This window comes from Entelurus aequoreus, linkage group LG25, assembly GCF_033978785.1.
Source record: "Entelurus aequoreus isolate RoL-2023_Sb linkage group LG25, RoL_Eaeq_v1.1, whole genome shotgun sequence".
Lineage (NCBI taxonomy): Eukaryota > Metazoa > Chordata > Actinopteri > Syngnathiformes > Syngnathidae > Entelurus > Entelurus aequoreus.
The window spans coordinates 1,325,291-1,351,591 of NC_084755.1; the positions used below are offsets into that span (position 1 = coordinate 1,325,291).

At 36.1% G+C, this 26,301-nt stretch overlaps 1 protein-coding gene across 2 annotated transcripts in view; it reads left to right on the forward strand.

The window, feature by feature from the left end:
• LOC133642566 (centrosomal protein of 112 kDa-like) overlaps positions 1 to 26,301 on the forward strand; it is a 212,218-nt gene that overhangs the window by 173,610 nt on the left and 12,307 nt on the right. For both annotated transcript variants that reach the window (XM_062036834.1, XM_062036833.1), the window contains exon 19: positions 5,454 to 5,561. In XM_062036834.1, the coding sequence (XP_061892818.1) occupies positions 5,454 to 5,561 (108 nt within the window). The remainder of the gene's footprint in view (positions 1 to 5,453; positions 5,562 to 26,301) is intronic.

Here is a 26,301-nt window from a genome sequence, read left to right on the forward strand (position 1 = left end):
TGCTTTCAGTAGTTTACAATCGCACAAAGGAAAAAAGATAAAGAACTATTCAGTAGGATTTAAGGTCCAAGCTATTGAATACCGGTACAGTATGCTAAAAAGAACAGTAAGCAGCTATGTTTTATTAATATACCGTAGCTGCGTGTGTCAAATACTGTATAAGTCATTAAATGACTCCCGCCTCCTGGTGGTAGAGGGCGCTAGTGATCCTTCTTGCGACTTCCGGTACTGCAGAAGAAGTGACTACACGCAGCAAGAGATTTTTTTTTTTTTTAACATGGAGGATTACATACCGGTATCTAAAATAAAACAGTTTTCTAAACTGGACTTTCAATGGAAGCAGGAGGTAATAATTAAAAGAATATCTCCATCGAAACAGAGACTTTTAAAACGGAAGAAAGAAAATAAGGAAGACTTCTATAAACAAGTTATCCATGCTTTTGGTCAGAAGGAGCTGCAAATGGACTCCATTTATAAGTACAGGTAAGACCATAATAACGTTTTTTTTTATTAAATGTGCTTTTCATGATGGTATGCTTACATCACACTCAAGGCGCACGCCTAAATTTACCGCATTCCTTTTGGTAAACGCCGGAGTGAGAAGAGGTTTTAAAATAATTAGCGCATGCACGGCCATCCCGCAGGCTTCTGGTAAACGCCGGAGTGACAGGAGGTTTTAAATTAATTAGCGCCCCTGCGGCTATTCAAGGAAATACGGTATATGCTGCTAATTCTGAGGAGATGCCATGTTGATTTGTATTGTTTCTTTAAGTAAAAGTGTTTGTTAAATAAACACATAATACTTCTTTTTTTTTAAATGTTTATTTATTTATTTATGTCATTTTATTTATTTATTTTTTCCTTTTTTTGTTGTTGTCCTGTCTAGCTTCTCAGGCAAATCATATAGCAGATGTAGATGCCCATATCGGCTGTGCAGATTTACTTTACAAAAGAGAAGTGTGGGATACTTCTCTTGTTGCCTTATTTGTATTTGACTTTATTAAATGTATTTATATTATTATTTTTGGTGCAGCCGGGCCGGAGCAGGAGGGGATAGAAAGAGGGAAAAAAAGGAAGACATAGAGGGGGGAAATTGCAGGGACAAGAGGGGGATAAGACAGAGAGACAACAACAACAACAATAGAGCAACTTCAGCAAATATGATATGTACAAATATGATAGTAAAAGTGATAGCAAAGAAGCAGTTAGTGAAATAAATAATAATACAGAAATGACAATGAACATATATACACTACAAATGGATCAATACAAATACCAATAGAAATAGCGCTATTGATAATGAATAATAACAATAATTTACCTCTACTATCAACAACAACAACAAAAATTTAAATAAAACAAATGTAATGTTTGTTATTGTACTAGTTGTCTGAAATACATCTAATTGTGCTCTTGTGGTCAATGATGTCTCCAAATAGAATTATTACTTTGTTATTTTCACTTCATCTGCAGGTGCTTCCTCAAGAAGGTGTGTGTGCATGTTGCACGGATGAAAGCAGCCTCGCAAATTACTACATCAAATTAGTACATCAAATTAGTACATCAAGCCGGCCTTGTGATCGTCTCTCCACACCGCGTGGGCTGCTGCTGCTTAGGCGAAACTTTTGGAGCTCAACGCCGCTTTAAACTCCCAAAGCTGTCCAGGAAGTCAGTTTTGGCTACGGGCGTTTTTGTTCAGTTTGTTGTTCCCAAATGTGTGTGTGTGTGTGTGTGTGTGTGTGTGTGTGTGTGTGTGTGTGTGTGTGTGTGTGTGTGTGTGTGTGTGTGTGTGTGTGTGTGTGTGTGTGTGTGTGTGTGTGTGTGTGTGTGTGTGTGTGTGTGTGTGTGTGTGTGTGTGTGTGTGTGTGTGTGTGTGTGTGTGTGTGTGTGTGTGTGTGTGTGTGTGTGTGTGTGTGTGTGTGTGTGTGTGTGTGTGTGTGTGTGTGTGCACTTGTCTCACCATCCTTGTGTGGACATACACTTGATAAACCACCCTTTTAACTTGTGAGGACATTTGTCTGGTCCTCACAACTACAAAAGTAAAATATTTTTTTTTACTTTGTGTGTTTTGCATTCTAAAGTGAGGTTGCAACTAGGGATGTCCGATAAATGCTTTAAAATGTAATATCGGAAATTATCTGTATCGTTTTTTAAATTATCGGTATCGTTTTTTGTTGTTGTTGTTGTTGTTGTTTTTTTGTTGTTTTTTATTAAATCCACATAAAAAACACAAGATACACTTACAATTAGTGCACCAACCCAAAAAACCTCCCTCCCCCATTTACACTCATTCACACAAAAGGGTTGTTTCTTTCTGTTATTAATATTCTGCTTCCTACATTATATATCAATATATATCAATACAGTCTGCAAGGGATACAGTCCGTAAGCACACATGATTGTGCGTGCTGCTGCTCCACTAATAGTACTAACCTTTAACAGTTAATTTTACTCATTTTCATTAATTACTAGTTTCTATGTAACTGTTTTTATATTGTTTTACTTTCTTTTTTATTCAAGAAAATGTTTTTAATTTATTTATCTTATTTTATTAATTTTTAAAAAAAGTACCTTATCTTCACCATACCTGGTTGTCCAAATTAGGCATAATAATGTGTTAATTCCACGACTGCATATATCGGTTGATATCGGTATCGGTTGATATCGGTATCGGTAATTAAAGAGTTGGACAATATCGGAATATTGGATATCGGCATAAAGCCATTATCGGACATCCCTAGTTGCAACTCTCTACTCCCATCTAGGGCTGGATGTATATTTTTTCATCATTCTAGCTATAGTGGAAAGGGGGGCCCTCACAACCCACTAACCAAACGTGGGTCCACACAAAGTAGGCAAGACATGTATGTGTGTGTGTGTGTGTGTGTGTGTGTGTGTGTGTGTGTGTGTGTGTGTGTGTGTGTGTGTGTGTGTGTGTGTGTGTGTGTGTGTGTGTGGGGCAGCCATGAGTGAGGTCATGAATTTTTTAAAAGGTTTGTGTGTTATGGAAATGAGACACTGATGAGTCGAGCGTTTGCCTAATCAGTTTTGGTGAAGTAACAAATAGTGGAGGGAATGTAAGCGTTTATGTGGGCGTTTAATTTATGCATCCTACATTTAAAGGGTAGTTTTTCATTTATGCTGCATTTTGCCAGAAGCTAGTGTTACTTTATACACTGCAAAAAGTCAGTGTTCAAAAACAAGAACAAAAAATACAAAAATGAGGGCTGTTTTATTTGAACTAAGCAAAATTATCTGCCAATAGAACAAGAAAATTTGGCTTGTCAAGACTTTCCAAAACAAGTAAAATTAGCTAACTTCAATGAACCCAAAAATAGCTTAAAATAAGTATATTCTCACTAATAACAAGTGCACTTTTCTTGGTAGGAAAAAAAAAGAGACCTTTTTGCTCAATATGTTGAAAAATATTCTTAAATTAAGCAAAGCTAGTGCCATTATCTTGACATAATGATATGCACTCGGCATTACATTTCTTGAAACCAGCAAACTTACACTAAAAACTAGTTTATTGTTCTTAATGGAAAGGCAACAAGGCAAGCGCTTGTTACTCTCGGGGTCTCCTAGCCGCTCAGGCTAATCATATTGTCTAAAAATGCATTTTTCCATGGATAACATGACATCATCGCGGCAAGTGCGTGCTCTTTCAGTCAATTAGTGCGCATATATACAGCCCGGCCCCCGGCCAACATTTTTTTAATTGTAATTTTGAGGAATTTATCTGAAGAGAGTCCAGTCCATAGTAGATCTAACATAATAGTGAGAGTCCAGTCCATAGTGGATCTAACATAATAGTGTGAGAGTCCAGTCCATAGTGGATCTAACATAATAGTGAGAGTCCAGTCCATAGTGGATCTAACATAATAGTGTGAGAGTCCAGTCCATAGTGGATCTAACATAATAGTGAGAGTCCAGTCCATAGTGGATCTAACATAATAGTGTGAGAGTCCAGTCCATAGTGGATCTAACATAATAGTGTGAGAGTCCAGTCCATAGTGGATCTAACATAATAGTGTGAGAGTCCAGTCCATAGTGGATCTAACATAATAGTGTGAGAGTCCAGTCCATAGTGGATCTAACATAATAGTGTGAGAGTCCAGTCCATAGTAGATCTAACATAATAGTGTGAGAGTCCAGTCCATAGTGGATCTAACATAATAGTGTGAGAGTCCAGTCCATAGTGGATCTAACATAATAGTGAGAGTCCAGTCCATAGTGGATCTAACATAATAGTGAGAGTCCAGTCCATAGTGGATCTAACATAATAGTGAGAGTCCAGTCCATAGTGGATCTAACATAATAGTGAGAGTCCAGTCCATAGTGGATCTAACATAATAGTGTGAGAGTCCAGTCCATAGTGGATCTAACATAATAGTGTGAGAGTCCAGTCCATAGTGGATCTAACATAATAGTGTGAGAGTACAGTCCATAGTGGATCTAACATAATAGTGTGAGAGTCCAGTCCATAGTGGATCTAACATAATAGTGAGAGTCCAGTCCATAGTGGATCTAACATAATAGTGAGAGTCCAGTCCATAGTGGATCTAACATAATAGTGTGAGAGTCCAGTCCATAGTGGATCTAACATAATAGTGTGAGAGTCCAGTCCATAGTGGATCTAACATAATAGTGTGAGTCCAGTCCATAGTGGATCTAACATAATAGTGTGAGAGTCCAGTCCATAGTGGATCTAACATAATAGTGTGAGAGTCCAGTCCATAGTGGATCTAACATAATAGTGTGAGAGTCCAGTCCATAGTGGATCTAACATAATAGTGTGAGAGTCCAGTCCATAGTGGATCTAACATAATAGTGAGAGTCCAGTCCATAGTGGATCTAACATAATAGTGAGAGTCCAGTCCATAGTGGATCTAACATAATAGTGAGAGTCCAGTCCATAGTGGATCTAACATAATAGTGTGAGAGTCCAGTCCATAGTGGATCTAACATAATAGTGTGAGAGTCCAGTCCATAGTGGATCTAACATAATAGTGTGAGAGTCCAGTCCATAGTGGATCTAACATAATAGTGAGAGTCCAGTCCATAGTGGGGCCAGCAGGAGACCATCCCGAGCAGAGACAGGTCAGCAGCGCAGAGATGTCCCCAACCGATGCACAGGCTAGTGGTCCACCCCGGGTCCCGACTCTGGACAGCCAGCACTTCATCCATGGCCACCGGACCTGTGTAACTCCCCCTCCACAAGGAAGAGGAGGGCAGAGTAGAAAAGAAAAGAAACGGCAGATCAACTGGTCTAAAAAGGGGGTCTATTTAAAGGCTAGAGTATACAAATGAGTTTTAAGATGGAACTTAAATGCTTCTACATAAATAGTTTTAGATGATCCAAGTCATGCAGACCCAGCTCTCTCCACCCTAGCAAAGGTGTGTACTCCACCGAGTCTCTTCAGGTTGTTATTGTTCATTCCTTCCTCCCGCAGATGGAGAAGGTTGAAGAGGACCTGCAGCACTCCAGGTGTCTCCGTGAAAACCAAACAAAGGAGTTCTCGCAGCAACTCGATGCCGTCAGAGAAAGATTTGAGCAGCAGGTCTGTTGACTTACCTTTTAACTCCACATGTTACCAGCGCCTCCTTCATTTCCCGGGCGATATAATCCTGCTGGAAAGTGTTCCGTCCTGCTGTCATTTCCACAATAGTCACATTCCTTTCTTCTCGCCGGCCGTAAGTCACCGACATCCAAATGGAATCATCTCCGTGTCATTCCTCTCCCATCTGATTTCCATCAAGTTCATTTCTGGTGATAAGGGACACGCTTTTGATTAAGCTTCGATTGCGTCTCGATAGCTCGTCCGTCGCCAAAGGAGGAATGGAAAACTAATAGTAATCTGCATCGCAGATGCGCTGTGACCTTATCATCGCATCTGTCCTCTTCTATTAGAGGTCTACAAACCCTTTTCACAAGTCATTTAAATCTTGTTCACCGACTCAATGACTCATTTTACGGAGTACTGGATTCAATTAAGCTCCAGCTTGGGAAATGTATTAAAGAGGCCTTGCAGGAACCAATAGGGGTGTAACGGTACGTGTGTTTGTATTGAAACGTTTCGGTTCGGGGGTTCCGGTTCGGGGGTTCCGGTTCGGTTCGGAGGTGTACCGAACGAGTTTCCACACGGACATATTAAGTAGCGTAACGCACGTTGTGTAAACAATGCACACCGAGGCACAACACACGGCATGCTAGCAGCTAGCGGGCTAGGATAGACTGACCATACGTCCTCTTTTCACCGGACATGTCCTCTTTTGCGGAGTTTCTTAAATGCCTCAAATGTCCGGCATTTTGAGTTAGGGTTGCGTGTATTTTCAATGTACGTTCAGGGTTAAGAAGGGGTTGAAAACAAAAGAAACAGCAGCATTGGTGAGGGAGGGGCAGAGACTTATGATAAACGCGCATTTGTCAAAAGTGTGCCCCGGAGGCCATTTGCAGCCCACAGCTAATGTTTTAAAGGCCCGCGGCACATTCTAAAAATACTATTCAAATAAACAAAAACATAACAAAAGTGAAATAAAAAAAGCTTAAAGGTTAAATGTCATTTAGAAAAAGTTGCAATGTTGACTAATAAAACAAAGCTGGGTTTTTTTTCTTTCAAACTGTCATTGCTCAAAACATAATATTAGAGATAAATACGTTAAAATGTAATATCGGAAATTATCGGTATCGTTTTTTTTATTATCAGTATCATTTTTTGTTTGTTTGTTTTTTTTGTTTTTTTTTATTAAATCCACATAAAAAACACAAGATACACTTACAATTAGTGCACCAACCCAAAAAACCTCCCTCCCCCATTTACACTCATTCACACAAAAGGGTTGTTTCTTTCTGTTATTAATATTCTGCTTTCTACATTATATATCAATATATATCAATACAGTCTGCAAGGGATACAGTCCGTAAGCACACATGATTGTGCGTGCTGCTGCTCCACTAATAGTACTAACCTTTAACAGTTAATTTGACAAATTTTCATTCATTACTAGTTTCTATGTAACTGTTTTTATATTGTTTTACTTTCTTTTTTATTCAAGAAAATGTTTTTAATTTATTTATCTTATTTTATTTGATTCATTTTTTTAAAAAGTACCTTATCTTCACCATACCTGGTTGTCCAAATTAGGCATAATAATGTGTTCATTCCACGACTGTATATATCGGTTGATATCGGTATCGGTTGATATCGGTATCGGTAATTAAAGAGTTGGACAATATCGGCATATCGGATATCGGCAAAAAGCCATTATCGGACATCCCTACATAATATTGAATCAAAATCAATGTTATTATGAATTATTGACCTATCCAAGGTTGCCATTACTTCACATCAAATATTACACTAAGAAAAATATTTTTGGTGGAAGATTTTGCAAATTTTGTAAATAAATAACCCAAAAATGTATATTTTGTTGTTTTCTTACTGTACAGAAAATGAACCAAATCGTAACCTCTAAACCGAGGTACGTACCGAACCAACATTTTTGTGTACCGTTACACCCCTATGTAAAAACAAACAAACATGATAGAGATAATAGACACATGGCTTTTTGTCTAAACAAGTGACGGCACAAGTGAGCAAAATGAGTGTATTGTCCTGACAAAGATGGTGGTAATACTGCATGAATGCTCCTGGCAGTGGAGCGCTGCGGTTCTTTGAGGAAAACATGAACTCTGAAGTTATGTAGTAAATGATAAATGGGTTATACTTGTATAGCACTTTTCTACCTTCAAGGTACTCAAAGCGCTTTGACACTATTTCCACATTCACCCATTCACACACACATTCACACACTGATGGCGGGAGCTGCCATGCAAGGTGCTAACCAGCACCCATCAGGAGCAAGGGTGAAGTGTCTTGCTCAAGGACACAATGGACCTGACTAGGTTGGTAGAAGGTGGGGATGTCATGATCCGTTGCCGGATCATGTTTTGTTTAGTTATGTTCTGTTAGTTTTGGACTCCCTTAGTTCCTGTTTTGTACACTCCTGGGTTTGTTTTGGTTGCCATGGATGCTAATTGGTTTCACCTGCCTCTGATTAGTGTTCGGCACATTCACCTGCCGCCGAGCACTATTCAGAGAGCTATTTATTCACGTTGTTCGTCACACTCGGTCTGGCGTCATTGTTGGCTTCATGCTCTCGTCACGTAAGTTTGTTTGTCTCCAGTGCAATTGGCACGTGTTTTCGTTCGACTTGTTTTCTGTTCTTGGTGGTGCTTTGATTTTTGTCAAGAATAAACCATGCTCCTACCTGCAAGTCCTGTCCGGAGTGATCCGTTTGCATCCTGGGGGAACCAACCTCGCAGTAAGCTGCAACCCCGCCGTGGCTGGGGATCAAACCAGGAACCCTCAGGTTGCTGGCACGGCCACTCTCCCAACCGCGCCACGCCATCCCCACCATTATACCACCATAGCACCACTGGTCAATAGCCTAATACAAAACCCCAAAAGCAGTGAAGTTGTCACGTCGTGTAAATGGTAAATAAAAAGACAATACAACAAATCCTTTTCAACTTATATTCAATTGAATAGACTGCAAAGACAAGATATTTCATGCTCACACTGAAAAACATGTTATTTTTTTGCAAATAATCATGAACTTAGAATTTAATGGCAGCAACGCATTGCACAAAAGTTGTCACAGAGGCGTTTTTACCACTGTGTTACATGGCCTTTCCTTTTAACAACACTCAGTAAAGGTTTAGGAACTGAGGAGACACATTTTGATAATGTTTATAAACTCAGGATATATGACACATGAGGACTTTGAAGATGACCAATGTATGATCCTGTAACTACTTGGTATCGGATTGATACCCAAATGTGTGGTATCATCCAAAACTAATGTAAAGTATCAAAGAAGAGAAGAATAAGTGATTATTACATTTGAACAGAAGTGTAGATAGAACATGTTAAAAGAGAAAGTAAGCAGATATTAACAGTAAATGAACAAGTAGATTAATAATACATTTTCTACCACTTGTCCTTAATAATGTGTACAAAATAATAGGTGTATAAATGACACAATATGTTACTGCAGACTAATTAGGAGTCTTTGTTTGTTTACTTACTACTAAAAGACAAGTTGTCTAGTATGTTCACTATTTTATTTAACGACAAACTTGCAATAATAAACATATTTTTAATGTACACTAAGATTTTTTGTTAAAATAAAGCCAATAATGACATTTTTTGTGGTGCCTTTTATTTAGAAAAGTATCGAAATTATTTTGGTACCGGTACCAAAATGTTGGTATCGGGCACAACACTAATCCATTGCAAGCAGACTTGTATTTACCTTTATCTACGAGTTAAAAAAATACATTACTTCTCTCTCATAATGATTGTGAATTATGACTATTTTTCATGACTATTTACATTGTAGATTGTCACATGAAAACTATGAATGAACACATGTGGAGTTATGGACTTCACACAAAAAAAAGGTGAAATAACTGAAAACATGTTTTATATTGTAGTTTCTTCAAAATAGCCACCCTTTGCTCTGATTACTGCTTTGCACACTCTTGGCATTCTCTCCATGAGCTTCAAGAGGTAGTCACCTGAAATGCTTTTCACTTCACAGGTGTGCTCGAAGCTCATGGAGAGAATGCCAAGAGTGTGCAAAGCAGTAATCGGAGCAAAGGGTGGCTTATTTTAAAGAAACTAGAATATTTAAAACATGTTTTCAGTTTTTTCACCTTTTTTTTTGTTAAGTACATAACTCCACATGTGTCCATTCATAGTTTTCATGTGACAATCTACAATGTAAACCAGACCTGGGCAAATTAAGGCCCCGGGGGCCACATGCGGCCCGTTAAGCTTTTCAATCTGGCCCGCCGGACATTCCCAAACAATTTTTTAAGATGTTTAAGATGTAAAGCAGGGGTCACCAAAGCGTTGCCTGCGGGCACCAGGTAGCCCGTAAGGACCAGATGAGTAGCCCGCTGGCCTGTTCTAAAAATAGCTCAAATAGCAGCACTTACCAGTGAGCTGCCTCTATTTTTTAAATTGTATTTATTTACTAGCAAGCTGGTCTCGCTTTGCCCGACATTTTTAATTCTAAGAGAGACAAAACTCAAATAGAATTTGAAAATCCAAGAACATATTTTAAAGACTTGGTCTTCACTTGTTTAAATAAATTCATTAATTTTTTTACTTTGCTTTTTATAACTTTCAGAAAAACAATTTTAGAGAAAAAATACAACCTTAAAAATGATTTTAGGATTTTTAAACACATATACCTTTTTACATTTTAAATTCCTTCCTCTTCTTTACTGACAATTTAAAATCAATGTTCAAGTACATTTTTTAATTTTTATTGTAAAGAATAATAAATACATTTTAATTTAATTCTTCATTTTAACTTCTGTTTTTTCGACGAAGAATATTTGTGAAATATTTCTTCAAACTTATTATGATTAAAATTCAAAAAATATATTCTGGAAAATCTAGAAAATCTGTAGAATCAAATTTAAATCTTATTTCAAAGTCTTTTGAATTTCTTTTAAAATTTTTGTCCTGGAAAATCTAGAAGAAATAATGATTTGTCTTTGTTAGAAATATAGCTTGGTCCAATTTGTTATATATTCTAACAAAGTGCAGATTGGATTTTAACCTATTTAAAACATGTCATCAAAATTCTAAAATGAATCTTAATCAGGAAAAATTACTAATGATGTTCCATAAATTATTTTTTTAATTTTTTAAAAAAGATTCGAATTAGCTAGTTTTTCTGTTCTTTTTTTTGGTTGAATTTTGAATTTTAAAGAGTCGAAATTGAAGATAAACTATGTTTCAAAATTTAATTGTCATTTTTTTCGTGTTTTCTCCTCTTTTAAACCGTTCAATTAAGTGTAAATATCATTAATTATTAATAATAACATAGAGTTAAAGGTCAATTGAGCAAATTGGCTATTTCTGGCAATTTATTTAAGTGTGTATCAAACTGGTAGCCCTTCGCATTAATCACTACCCAAGAAGTAGCTCTTGCTTTCAAAAAGGTTGGTGACCCCTGATGTAAAGTGTAGCTGCCATTATGATGTGCACTCATGTTTTCTAATAACCCTAACTAAGTCTTCAACTATACTAAGTCTTTACATGCTTGGAATCTGCGCTTATGGATGATATACCAGTTACTATGGTCATCTAATTTTTTAATGAAATCAACATAAAAAACACAATATATACATTATATATCAATATAGATCAATACAGTCTGCAGGGATACAGTCCGTAAGCACACATGATTGTATTTATTTATGTAAAAAAAAAAAAAAAATATATATATATATATATATATATATATATATATATATATATATATATATATATATATATATATATATATATATATATATATATATATATATATATATATATATTTTTTTTTAAAATACCCCCCTCACCCCCTCACCGGTCCGTGGGACAAATTTTCAAGCGTTGACCGGTCCGCAGCTACAAAAAGGTTGGGTACCACTGATCTAATTAGTTACTATGGTCATCTAATTAGTTACTATGGTAATCTAATTAGTTACTATGGTCATCTACGTCACAGCAGCTCAGACGAGGCACCAAGCAGTGAGGGCGGGAAGCGTTTCCACAGACGCGGAAGGAGCTTTTTACAACAAAGTTCTAAATCTTAGTGATATATCACATATATCGGATTGTAGGTGGGGTTTATTTTGTACCCTTCGCCTTCATATTTCACTGTTTGTTGCATTTTTGTTGCGTTTCACTCGATTGTAAAATATGTCGATCGAAAGGGGGTGTGACATTCATATTTAGTCAATATTCAGTGTTTTATCGTTCATAGAAAAATGTAAAATTCCATTACGTTTTTTAAGACGTTTTTAGCATTGTGAAGTTTTGTATTAAGTGTCCCTAAAAATAGATATACCGGCCCCCTGACACATTTTTTTCCTCTAAATGTGGCCCCCGAGTCAAAATAATTGCCCAGGCCTGATGCAAATAGTCATGAACATAAAAAAAGACTCAAGGTGTGTACAAACATACAATTAAAGAAGTTTAGTAAAGTTGTTACTGCATGTTAATGCTGAAGATAAAGATGCACAGCTGAAAAAAAAACATGCATTTGTATTCATCGTATGCTTTGTGTGGATAAACGTGTGTTTTCATGTACTCTCTCGGGTAAATCATCAGCGAAATGCAGCTTCAAACCGTCGCATTTCTTTAACCACGTCTTTGCACGTCCGCAGCATTGAAGTTAGGGTGCCAACTTCACGCTGTCACTCTGAAGAATTATGAAGCCGGTCTCATGTGGAAAGAGGCACGCAATCAAAGTGGGAAATAATTCCTGAGTGGGAGGTGCAGTTGACAGTAGGCTACACTGGGTAAGCAGCACATCAGGAAGCCTTTTGTCTTCAAGATAAAACACACAGCCTGTCTCTGTGATGATGCATGTGACATTCTGTCACTGATTAAAGAGCAAACATACATACTTTATGGAGATTATTCATGGGATGCTGTCAGCTATGTTGTCTAAATGGATACTTTAATGTACATTATAAACTCAGTAGTTGGCAGTGGTGTACAACTGATTTGCATCATGTTCACTTTCTCATAGTTTGCCCCTCTCATGTAGTGTAGCTAAATACCACAATGCACAGTGGGTTTGTTATTTTGGATGACTTATTACAGGTAAATAATGTAGTAATTGTCCAATTTTATAGCCTACTTTGTTCTCAATGGCTCTCAGAGGTGCTTGTCAGTGACAGATTGTATGCTTCCAAGAAGTGCTATTGTGTATTTAATCCACTTTTTCATGTGCAGAGATACTTTGCATTTTGTTATTAATCCCTTCGAAAAGGCCAGTTGAAAAACGAATTGCATCAAAACTTTTTTATAGAGATGTCCGATAATATCGGCCAAAGTGCATAATATGAACTTTGATAACAACTAACAGTTATCGATAAGTCTACTCCTCCTTTTTTTGTTAAATGTAGCAAAAAAGTAAAAGCATGCATGATGACTAGAGATGTCCGATAATATCGGCTATCGGCCGATATATGCGTTAAAATGTAATATCGGAAATTATCGGTATCGTTTTTTTTATTATCGGTATCGTTTTTTAAATTTTTTTATTAAATCAACATAAAAAACACAAGATACACTTACAATTAGTGCACCAACCCAAAAAACCTCCCTCCCCCATTTACACTCATTCACACAAAAGGGTTGTTTCTTTCTGTTATCAATATTGTGGTTCCTACATTATATATCAATATATATCAATACAGTCTGCAAGGGATACAGTCCGTAAGCACACATGATTGTGCGTGCTGCTGCTCCACTAATAGTACTAACCTTTAACAGTTAATTTTACTCATTTTCATTCATTACTAGTTTTTATGTAACTGTTTTTATATTGTTGTACTTTCTTTTTTATTCAAGAATTTTTTTTAAATTTATTTGTCTTATTTTACTAATTTTTTTAAAAAGTACCTTACCTTCACCATACCTGGTTGTCCAAATTAGGCATAATAATGTGTTAATTCCACGACTGCATATATCGGTTGATATCGGTATCGGTTGATATCGGTATCGGTAATTAAAGAGTTGGACAATATCGGATATCGGCAAAAAGCCATTATCGGACATCCCTACTTTTTTACTTAGAATAGAATAGAGTTTTATCGTCATTATTACAGTGAACCTGTCAATAAGGGGACTGAGGGGTGTTTTGTTTTCCCGGAATGCAAAGGAAAGTTGGCGCGGGCAAGGCGTGAAGGTAAGGACATGTTTTGTTTTAAACACTAACAGACTACAAAAAAGGAAGCAAACAAAAGGCGCGCACAATGGCGGAGAACAAACTTGGCTAACGAAACAAAAACGTGCACAAAGGCAGAAACTATGAACATGAAAAGGAAAACAACACTCACTGTGGCGTGAAACCGCATGCAAACTACGGCATGGAACTATGGCTTGGAATGAAAGGTAGCAGAGGTAAACAGAGATGGTAAGGATAAGGACGATCAACAGAAACAGACAGGCTTAAATAGCAGTGACATGATTAGTGACAGGTGTGCGAGTGCATAGCGTGAGACAGGTGCGTGACATGAGGACAGGTGAAAACTAATGGGTAGTCATTAGGGATGTCCGATATTGGCTTTTTGCCGATATTCCGATATTGTCCAACTTTTTAATTACCGATACCGATATCAACCGATATATGCAGTCGTGGAATTAACACATTATTATGCCTAATTTGGACAACCATGTATGGTGAAGATAAGGTACTTTTTAAAAAAAATTAGTAAAATAAGATAAATAAATTAAAAACATTTTCTTGAATAAAAAAGAAAGTACAACAATATAAAAACAGTTACATAGAAACTAGTAATTAATGAAAATGAGTAAAATTAACTGTTAAAGGTTAGTACTATTAGTGGAGCAGCAGCACGCACAATCATGTGTGCTTACGGACTGTATCCCTTGCAGACTGTATTGATATATATTGATATATAATGTAGGAAGCAGAATATTAATAACAGAAAGAAACAACCCTTTTGTGTGAATGAGGAGGGAGTTTTTTTGGGTTGGTGCACTAATTGTAAGTGTATCTTGTGTTTTTTATGTGGATTTAATAAAAAAAAAACAAAAAAAACACACAAAAAAACGATACCGATAATAAAAAAACGATACCGATAATTTCCGATATTACATTTTAACGCATATATCGGCCGATAATATCGGCAGGCCGATATTATCGGACATCTCTAGTAGTCATGGAAACAAAAACAATGGAGCGTAAACAGAAACTAAAGAGTCCAATAACTAAACAAAACAAAACATGATCCAAAAGTCATGACAGAACCAGGCTCAAAGAACAACGAAATTGGAGCAGATCCCCCTAAGGTGCATACACAATCATTTGGTAATATAAATAGTAAAAAAAGATTAAAAAAAGAAGATATGTATATAAGATGTATATATATATGTGTATATATATATATATATATATATATATATATATATATATATATATATATATATATATATATATATATATATGTGTATGTATGTATATATCCACACACATACACATATAACATTATTGCATATTATAGTCCGAAACAAAATAAAAAGACATGACACATGAGGACATGACGGACATATTGTGCTCACTCAGTGCCTGTTTAATGCTACTTTTTACTATAAAAAAAGTCAATAAAGGAATGTATATATTTGTAAACGCTCTGAAGTGGGAAAGGGGTAGGATTAAATAAGCTTTGCTTCTTCCTACTCCTTTTCGGACAGGATGTCAAGTGAAATGATATGAACTTGTGTGATGTATTATGCTGTAAGTGTGTTCATGTTCCAAATAAACTAAAGAAAGAAAGAAATAATTTTTTTTTTCTCTAACTCCAATTCATCCGTTTCTGAAACCCAAAAATCCATACATGCATCCATTTTCTACCGTTTGTCCCTTTTTGGGGTCGCGAAAAATGTTTCCATAAAAAACTTGTTTATAGGGAATAATTATAGTTTTACATGCAGAAGAAATGTAGGGCAGCGACAATTAATGGATTCATTTAATTAGAAAAAAAAATTCAACATATATTCTGTTGTTTTAATGCAGGAGTGTCCAAAGTGCGGCCCGCAGGTATTTTTTTAACGGCCCCACGTCACATTCTAAAAATACGTTGAAAAAAACAAAAAAAAACATAAAAAGTGGTATAAAAGAGCAAACAGGTGAAATGTAACAAGAAAATGTTGCATTATTTCCTGTAATAACACAAAGCTGCCATGCAGGCTGTTTCTTTCTTTAAAAAATAATAATGAATCAAAATCAATGTCATTATGAATTATTGACCTATTCAAGGCTCCAATTACTTCACATTAAATATTCCACTTTGAGATATTTTGGGGGGGAAATGTTGCATATTTTTTGGTTGCCATTTAAAAAACAAAGTTTTTTTAAAGAAGGGCCTAAAACGAACAAACAAAAAACATAAACAACAATAAAACTTATAATTGACGGATAGATCTGGGGCCGTACTTATCAAGCTTCTTAGAGTGCCATTTTACACTTAAGTCCTGAGAATTTGCGAAATTTAGTCCTACTCTCAAACTTAAGAATAAAAGCTTTTTATCAACGTTCTTAAGTCTAAGAATCACTCCTACTCTCCACGATATTTAAGAGACCTTCAGAGGTGTCTTAAGTGGTTAGGAGTTGCCAGCAGGGGATGGCACTGAGGTGAGAGAGACGTGCGCGAACGTTCAGGGAACGGAACAATGTTTTTTTTTTTTTATGACGAGCAGCTGATCAAACGGTATCGTTTAGACAGAGCGGATATTATTTTTGTCACAGATTTAATACTTTTCGATTCCTTGTTGATTTCTGCATGTGTCTGCAGTGGGCTAGTATATATAGAGCCACCCACACCAGTTTCAAATTAGTTGCCTAATTAATGAATTGGAAAGAAAATGTTAAGACAGTAGCGTATGTGTGTGGCCGTGAGGTGAGTGACGTCAGTGAGTGTGTGGGCGAGAGAAGAGAGGGAGCGGTAGCGTGAGTGCCGGCGGGGACTAGTTTGTTTTGTATTATTTTGTAGTTTATTGTCAAAATATACACTCACATTGTCCACTTAAATATATCCAAGATATTTCTTTATTCTTAGACAACGGATTCCCTTCCGTGATTGGTCATTTCTATGGACACAGAAATGACGTCACCTAAAATTGCGTTTACGGCACATAGTAATGTCGTAATTCAGCTCTAAGTGTGACACTTAAGATTCAGTCCTACACTTCGCTGAAAGTGTGAGTAAGACGCTTGATAACTAACTTTTAAGTGCAGCTTTCAGCCAAGAATTTATTTACTCTTAAGTCAACTCTTAGCAGACTTCTTAGGAGTAATTCTAAGAAGCTTGATAAGTACGGCCCCTGAAGTTGATCTTGAGGCTATTGTGGCAAAAGTAAAAAAAAATGTTGGATTTCTTTTTTTAAACTTTACTGAGCAGTACCCTTTTGGATCCCCAATCATTTTAGTGGGACTTTTTTTCTTTTAAGTGTCATTGCTCAAAAAATAATGAATTAAAATCAATGTTGTTATGAGTTATTGACCTTTTTAAGACTCCAATTATTATATCATCTCAAATATTCCACTTTAAAATTATATTGCGGGAAAATATTGCATATTTTGTGTTTTTTTCCATAAAAAAACACGGTTTTCCTTGACAAAAATGGCATACAACTTAAATCTTTAAAAGTGTTATATTGACAGATAGACCTAATGTTGATCTAGAGATTTAAACCTTGAATAATAATAATAATAATAATACTAAATAATGACACATTTTTAATATTTTTTTTGACCAAAACCTTTTGGGGTCCCCGGGATCAAGTCTGAGTGGAGGCCTAAATGTATCTTTTTTATACATATATTGTATTGGTTTTTAAAATAAAAAATATCAAAATGGCCCCTGCTAGCTTTGATTTTTCAGTGGAAAAAGTTTGGACACCCCTGTTTTAATGTATTGTTTATTGAGTGTAACTAGGGGTGTAACGGTACACAAACATTTTGGTTCGATACGTACCTCGGTTTAGAGGGTTCGGTTCATTTTCAATACAGTAAGAAAACAACAAAATGTACATTTTTGGGTTATTTATTTACCAAATTTGCAAAATCTTCCACCAAAAATATTTTTCTTAGTGTAATATTTGATGTGAAGTAATGGGAACCTTGGATAGGTCAATAATTCATAATAACATTGATTTTGATTCAATATTATGTTTTGAGCAATGACAGTTTGAAAGAAGAAAAAAAACCGCTTTGTTTTATTAGTCAACATTGCAACTTTTTCTAAATTACATTTAACCTTTTTTATTTCACTTTTGTTATGTTTTTGTTTATTTGAATAGTATTTTTAGAATGTGCCGTGGGCCTTTAAAACATTAGCTGTGGGCCACAAATGGCCTCCGGGGCACACTTTTGACACCCCTGCTATAGATAATAAAAAATTAAATGTGATAAAAAGCAGAGCCTGGCGACGCATGCGCGTTTATCATAACTCTCTGTCTCTCTCTCTGCCCCTCCCTCACCAATGCTGCTGTTTGTTTTGTTTTTAACCCCTTCTTAACCCTGAACGTACATTGAAAATACACGCAACCCTAACTCAAAACGCCGGACATTTGAGGCATTTAAGAAACTCCGCAAAAGAGGACATGTCCGGTGAAAAGAGGACGTATGGTCAGTCTATCCTAGCCCGTTAGCTGCTAGCATGCCATGTGTTGTGCCTCGGTGTGCATTGTTTACACAACGTGCGTTACGCTACTTAATATGTCCGTGTGGAAACTCGTTCGGTACACCTCCGAACCGAACCGGAACCCCCGTACCGAAACAGTTCAATACAAATACACGTACCGTTACACCCCTAATACAGGGGTCACCAACGCGGTGCCCGCGGGCACCAGGTAGCCCGTAAGGACCAGATGAGTAGCCCGCCGGCCTGTTCTAAAAATAGCTCAAATAGCAGCACTTACCAGTGAGCTGCCTCTATTTTTTAAATTGTATTTATTTACTAGCAAGCTGGTCTCGCTTTGCCCGACATTTTTAATTCTAAGAGAGACAAAACTCAAATAGAATTTGAAAATCCAAGAAAATATTTTAAAGACTTGGTCTTCACTTGTTTAAATAAATTCATAATTTTTTTTACTTTGCTTCTTATAACTTTCAGAAAGACAATTTTAGAGAAAAAATACAACCTTAAAAATGATTTTAGGATTTTTAAACACATATACCTTTTTACCTGTTAAATTCCTTCCTCTTCTTTCCTGACAATTTAAATCAATGTTCAAGTAAATTAATTTTTTTTATTGTAAAGAATAATAAATACATTTTAATTTAATTCTTCATTTTAGTTTCGTGACGAAGAATATTTGTGAAATATTTCTTCAAAGTTATTATGATTAAAATTTTAAAAAAAAATATTCTGGCAAATCTAGAAAATCTGTAGAATCAAATTTAAATCTTATTTCAAAGTCTTTTGAATTTCTTTTAAAATTTTTGTTCTGGGAAATCTAGAAGAAATAATGATTTGTCTTTGTTAGAAATATAGCTTGGTCCAATTTGTTATATATTCTAACAAAGTGCAGATTGGATTTTAACCTATTTAAAACATGTCATCAAAATTCTAAAATTAATCTTAATCAGGAAAAATTACTAATGATGTTCCATAAATTATTTTTTTAATTTTTTCAAAAAGATTCGAATTAGCTAGTTTTTCTTTTTTTCGGTTGAATTTTGAATTTTAAAGAGTCGAAATTGAAGATAAACTATGTTTCAAAATTTAATTGTCTTTTTTTTTTTTCATGTTTTCTCCTCTTTTAAACCGTTCAATTAAGTGTAAATATCATTCATTATTAATAATAACATAAAGTTAAAGGTAAATTGAGCAAATTGGCTATTTCTGGCAATTGATTTAAGTGTGTATCAAACTGGTAGCCCTTCGCATTAATCAGCACCCAAGAAGTAGCTCTTGCTTTCAAAAAGGTTGGTGACCCCGGCCCTAATATATATATATAACATATATATAACGTATAGCGTATCTGTCTACTCTGCATCAGTGGTCATTGGCTGTTGAGTTCCTACAGTGTGAGGATCTCTCCAGACAGGGCATCTGGTTTATTCTCCACTTCCCTCCACCCTTCCTTCTTCCCAAACATTTCCCATTCCCCCCTGCTGGGGTTGGAAGAAGCCCATTATTGCCTCACTGTCCTGCACACACAAGCATGGCTGACAGGCGTCGTGCTGAGTGCTAACACCCCGTGCTCTACTCTGCATCTGTGGCACCCAGCTGTGCTATAACCTACTCTGCCTTTTTTTGAAGCGCCACGTCGGCTCCTTTAAGAATCAGCAGCATCCTCCACTGCACTGCATGCTGGTACCCTGTGATGTCACAGCCGGGCGCCTTGCTGGCTCCGCTTTCTTGCCATCTCCCTGCCTTTTTTTGTTGTCTCACAATGGATCTTTTTCTTGCCTCCTTCTTCTTCTTCGTTTCACCTCCAATCTCTTCTGTCTGCCGAATTCCTCATGGTCTAAGACAGTGGTTGTCAACCTTTTTTTTAGTGATGTACCCCCTGTGAAAATTGTTTTAATTCAAGTACCCCCTAATCAGAGCAAAGCATTTTTGGTTGAAAAAAAGAGATAAAGAAGTAAAATACAGCACTATGTCATCAGTTTCTGATTTATTAAATTGTATAACAGTGCAAATATTGCTCATTTGTAGTGGTCTTTCTTGAACTTTTTGGAAAAAAAGATAGGTTTTTATTTATATTTATAAAGGATTTTTGAATTGTTGCTATTTTTAGAATATTTTAAAAAAATGCAAAATATTGCTCATTTGTAGTGGTCTTTCTTGAACTATTTGGAAAAAAAGATAGATTTTTATTTATATTTATAAAGGATTTTTGAATTGTTGCTATTTTTAGAATATTTAAAAAAAATGCAAAATATTGCTCATTTGTAGTGGTCTTTCTTGAACTATTTGGGGGAAAAGATAGGTTTTTATTTATATTTATAAAGGATTTTTGAATTGTTGCTATTTTTAGAATATTAAAAAAAAAAAGCAAAATATTGCTCATTTGTAGTGGTCTTTCTTGAACTATTTGGAAAAAAAGATAGGTTTTTATTTATATTTATAAAGGATTTTTGAATTGTTGCTATTTTTAGAATATTTTTTTTTTAAAAAAGCAAAATATTGCTCATTTGTAGTGGTCTTTCTTGAACTATTTGGAGAAAAAGATAGGTTTTTATTTATATTTATAAAGGATTTTTGAATTGTTGCTATTTTTAGAATATTTAAAAAAAAAAGCAAAACATTGCTCATTTGTAGTGGTCTTTCTTGAACTATTTGGAGAAAAAGATAGGTTTTTATTTATATTTATAAAGGATTTTTGAATTGTTGCTATTTTTAGAATATTAAAAAAAAAGCAAAATATTGTTCATTTGTAGTGGTCTTTCTTGAACTATTTGGAGAAAAAGATAGGTTTTTATTTATATTTATAAAGGATTTTTGAATTGTTGCTATTTTTAGAATATTTAAAAACAAAAGCAAAATATTGCTCATTTGTAGTGGTCTTTCTTGAACTATTTGGAGAAAAAGATAGGTTTTTATTTATATTTATAAAGGATTTTTGAATTGTTGCTATTTTTAGAATATTAAAAAAAAAAAGCAAAAAATTGCTCATTTGTAGTGGTCTTTCTTGAACTATTTGGAAAAAAAGATAGGTTTTTATTTATATTTATAAAGGATTTTTGAATTGTTGCTATTTTTAGAATATTTTTTTTTAAAAAAAAGCAAAATATTGCTCATTTGTAGTGGTCTTTCTTGAACTATTTGGAAAAAAAGATAGGTTTTTATTTATATTTATAAAGGATTTTTGAATTGTTGCTATTTTAAGAATATTTAAAAAAAAAAAGCAAAATATTGCTCATTTGTAGTGGTCTTTCTTGAACTATTTGGAAAAAAAGATAGGTTTTTATTTATATTTATAAAGGATTTTTGAATTGTTGCTATTTTTAGAATATTTTTTTTAAAAAAAAGCAAAATATTGCTCATTTGTAGTGGTCTTTCTTGAACTATTTGGAGAAAAAGATAGGTTTTTATTTATATTTATAAAGGATTTTTGAATTGTTGCTATTTTTAGAATATTTAAAAAAAAAAGCAAAACATTGCTCATTTGTAGTGGTCTTTCTTGAACTATTTGGAGAAAAAGATAGGTTTTTATTTATATTTATAAAGGATTTTTGAATTGTTGCTATTTTTAGAATATTAAAAAAAAAGCAAAATATTGTTCATTTGTAGTGGTCTTTCTTGAACTATTTGGAGAAAAAGATAGGTTTTTATTTATATTTATAAAGGATTTTTGAATTGTTGCTATTTTTAGAATATTTGCATTTGACCCATCACCCTTGATCACCCCCTGGGAGGTGAGGGGAGCAGTGAGCAGCAGCGGTGGCCACGCCCGGGAATCATTTTTGGTGATTTAACCCCCAATTCCAACCCTTGATGCTGAGTGCCAAGCAGGGAGGTAATGGCTCCCATTTTTATAGTCTTTGGTATGACTCGGCCGGGGTTTGAACTCACAACCTACCCATCTCAGGGCGGACACTCTAACCACTAGGCCACTGAGTAGGTAAAGTATACATACAGTAATGTTAATATTTGCTTACATGTCCCTTGGCAAGTTTACCTGCAATAAGGCGCTTTTGGTAGCCATTCACAAGATTCTGCTGGAATTTTTGACCACTCCTCTTGACAAAATTGGTGCAGTTCAGCTAAATGTGTGACTTGTTTCTTCAGCATTGTCCACATGTTTAAGTCAGGACTTTGGGAAGGCCATTCTAAAACCTTCATTCTAGCCTGATTTAGTCATTCCTTTACCACTTTTGACGTGTGTTTGGGGTCATTGTACTGTTGGAACACCCAACTGCGCCCAAGACCCAACCTCCGGGCTGATGATTTTAGCTTGTCCTGAAGAATTTGGAGGTAATCCTCCTTTTTCATTGTCCCATTTACTCTCTGTAAAGCACCAGTTCCATTGGCAGCAAAACAGGCCCAGAGCATAATACTACCACCACCATGCTTGACGGTAGGCATGGTGTTCCTGGGATTAAAGGCCTCACCTTTTCTCCTCCAAACATATTGCTGGGTATTGTGGCCAAACAGCTCCATTTTTGTTTCATCTGACCACAAAACTTTCCTCCAGAAGGTCTTATCTTTGTCCATGTGATGTCAGATGAAACTCAAACTGAGCTGTTTGGCCACAATGCCCAGCAATATGTTTGGAGGAGAAAAGGTGAGGCCTTTAATCCCAAGAACACCATAACTACCGTCAAGCAGTTGGGTGTTCCAACAGGACAATGACCCCAAACACACGTCAAAAGTGGTAAAGGAATGGCTAAATCAGGCTAGAATTAAAGGTTTTAGAATGGCCTTCCCAAAGTCCTGACTTAAACGTGTGGACAATGCTGAAGAAACAAGTCCATGTCAGAAAACCAACACATTTAGCTGAACTGCACCAATTTTGTCAAGAGGAGTGAGTCAAATCACCATCATTAGTGTCTAAATCAGGGGTCACCAACCTTTTTGAAAGCAAGAGCTACTTCTTGAGTACTGATTAATGCGAAGGGCTACCAGTTTGATACACACTTAAATAAATTGTCAGAAATAGCCAATTTGCTCAATTTAACTTTAACTCTATGTTATTATTAATAATTAATGATATTTACACTTAATTGAACGGTTTAAAAGAGGAGAAAACACGAAAAAAATGACAATTAAATTTTGAAACATAGTTTATCTTCAATTTCGACTCTTTAAAATTCAAAATTCAACCGAAAAAAAGAAGAGAAAAACTAGCTAATTCGAATCTTTTTGAAAAAATTAAAAAAAGAATTTATGGAACATCATTAGTAATTTTTCCTGGTTAAGATTAATTTCAGAATTTTGATGACATGTTTTAAAAAGGTTAAAATCCAATCTACACTTTGTTAGAATATATAACAAATTGGACCAAGCTATATTTCTAACAAAGACAAATCATTATTTCTTCTAGATTTTCCAGAACAAAAATTTTAAAAGAAATTCAAAAGACTTTGAAATAAGATTTAAATTTGATTCTACAGATTTTCTAGATTTGCCAGAATAATTTTTTTGAATTTTAAGCATAATAATTTTGAAGAAATATTTCACAAATATTCTTCGTCGAAAAAACAGAAGCTAAAATGAAGAATTAAATCAAAATGTATTTATTATTCTTTACAATAAAAACAATACATTTACTTGAACGTTGATTTAAATTGTCAGGAAAGAAGAGGAAGGAATTTAAAAGGTAAAAAGGTATATGTGTTTAAAAATCATTTTTAAGGTTTTATTTTTTCTATAAAATTGTCTTTCTGAAAGTTATAAGAAGCAAAGTAAAAAAAATTAATGAATTTATTTAAACAAGTGAAGACCAAGTCTTTAAAATATTTTCTTGGATTTTCAAATTCTATTTGAGTTTTGTCTCTCTTAGAATTAAAAATGTCGGGCAAAGCGAGACCAGCTTGCTAGTAAATAAATACAAATTTAAAAATAGAGGCAGCTCACTGGTAAGTGCTGCTATTTGAGCTATTTTTAGAACAGGCCAGCGGGCTACTCATCTGGTCCTTACGGGCTACCTGGTGCCCGCGGGCACCGCGTTGGTGACCCCTAGTCTAAATAGCTGGCAACACAAGTGAGAAGCAAGGTCATTGTATCTTGCCTATGTCCAAGCGGTATTGTCATTGTTTGCATGAGTGTTCAGTTAAGTTAAGTGTTAAGTCAGGACTTTGGGAAGGCCATTCTAAAACCTTCATTCTAGCCTGATTTAGCCATTCCTTTACCACTTTTGACGTGTGTTTGGGGTCATTGTCCTGTTGGAACACCCAACTGCGCCCAAGACCCAACCTCCGGGCTGATGATTTTAGCTCGTCCTGAAGAATTTGGAGGTAATCCTCCTTTTTCCTCGTAAACTTTTGACCACGACTGTAACGATAATTCTCTTACTGCGACCAAATTTTTCTGAGAGCTGACGATTCAGTAGCCAATGAAACAAAAGTGTCTTTCACGGCCTTCTCTCTAAGAGTGAGACACATTCTGGCTTCCCCTCATTCATCACCTGCTCTGAATAGCTTACCAGTTCCACAGATGGAGCTAGGGACAGACCGGGCATTGAGGCGCTGGATCTCTAGTTCTCTGGACATCCAGGTAGGGTGCCGTCCAACACAATGTGCAAGGGATTAGCCTGAAAGCAATCCCCCCTCGAGGCCCCTCGCTGTCCTCCCGAGGCTCCGGCTGGGACTGCTCGGCATGCCGGTGTCCCCTCCGACACCACGGCCGCCACGGGGGGACTGGGGAACAGAGCCTGGCCCGGGACAGGCTTGGTGTCTGGGGCACTCGGAGCTCACCTCCCAGCAGGTGAGCCTAAGCTGCCAGTACTGAAAACCCCTCATTATATTTGTAATTGAATTGTTTATTGCAGATTTCATAGACCACACTGCAAAAACTGATATCTAAGTAAGATGAAATATCTCAAATAAGGGTGATATTTGCTTATTTTCTGTCTGATAAGATCATTCTTCTCACTAAGCAGATTGTATGTTAGAGTGTTTTACTTGTTTTAAGTGTTTTGGTCCTAAATGATGTCAGTAAGATATTAGACAGACAGACAGACAGCAGCTTTATTTTGTCCATTCATGCATGCCCAATTAACTTGGGTGAGATGTTGAAATTGTCTTTATGGACTGAGGCCGATCTCAAAAGTTCGACCCAGGTGCTTTTTGAAAAAAAATGAAGGTCAAAAGCGTCCATCTTTGAGGAGTCCTCGGGGGAGTTCTTCAGAACAGCCTGTTCCTCAAGGCCATTCGAGGGAGTCAAATCGTAGATTAAGATGTTGTTTTTCTTCGAGCAGTCCGAACAATGACATTCCTGCTCTGTGTCCGTGTGCCGGCTGTGTCAATTCCAATTTAATTATTCTTTCTCGGCAAACTTCTCCAAGATGATATCCACTTTGCGATTCAAATCAGAAATCGCTCCAGTCTGTGATCCCACAGCACGACCCAATCATTCCATTGTGTTGAACAGCCTATGGGCCCCTTGAGTTACATATTACAGCTTGTTGCTGAGATTTGATGACCTATATTGAGTAAAACATGCTTGAAACTATTTTTGTCCAAATGTCCAAAACACAGCCAGCAATGGTGCACAGGAAGGCGGGGAAGAAGAGGGGAAAAGGTGGCCAAAATGGTCAAAAGTCCCAATTGTGTCCAAAATACCTCCCCGGGTTCCAGTCTCACGAGTCCCGCCGCACAAGTCCCGGGATGCAAAAAATGTCCAAAACGCACCCAGCAAAGTCTCACGGGAAGTGGGGGAGAAAAGTCGTCAAAAGTCCCCAAAAATGTTCAAAATACCTACCCAGGTTCCAGTCCCACAAGTCCCGGGATGCCCAAAATGTCCATAACACACCCAGCCGAGTCCCACGGGGAGGGGGGATAAAAGTTGAAAAAGTCGGCAAAAGTCCCAAAAATGTTCAAAATACCTACCAAGGTTGGAGTCCCACATGGAGTCTTAAGACTTGTAGCACTCGAATGTTAGAGTGTTTTACTTGTTTTAAGTGTTTTGGTCCTAAATGATGTCAGTAAGATATTACAGCTTGTTGCTGAGATGTTATGACCTATATTGAGTAAAACATGCTTGAAACTAGAATATCAAGTGTTGCAAAGCTGTGTCATCAA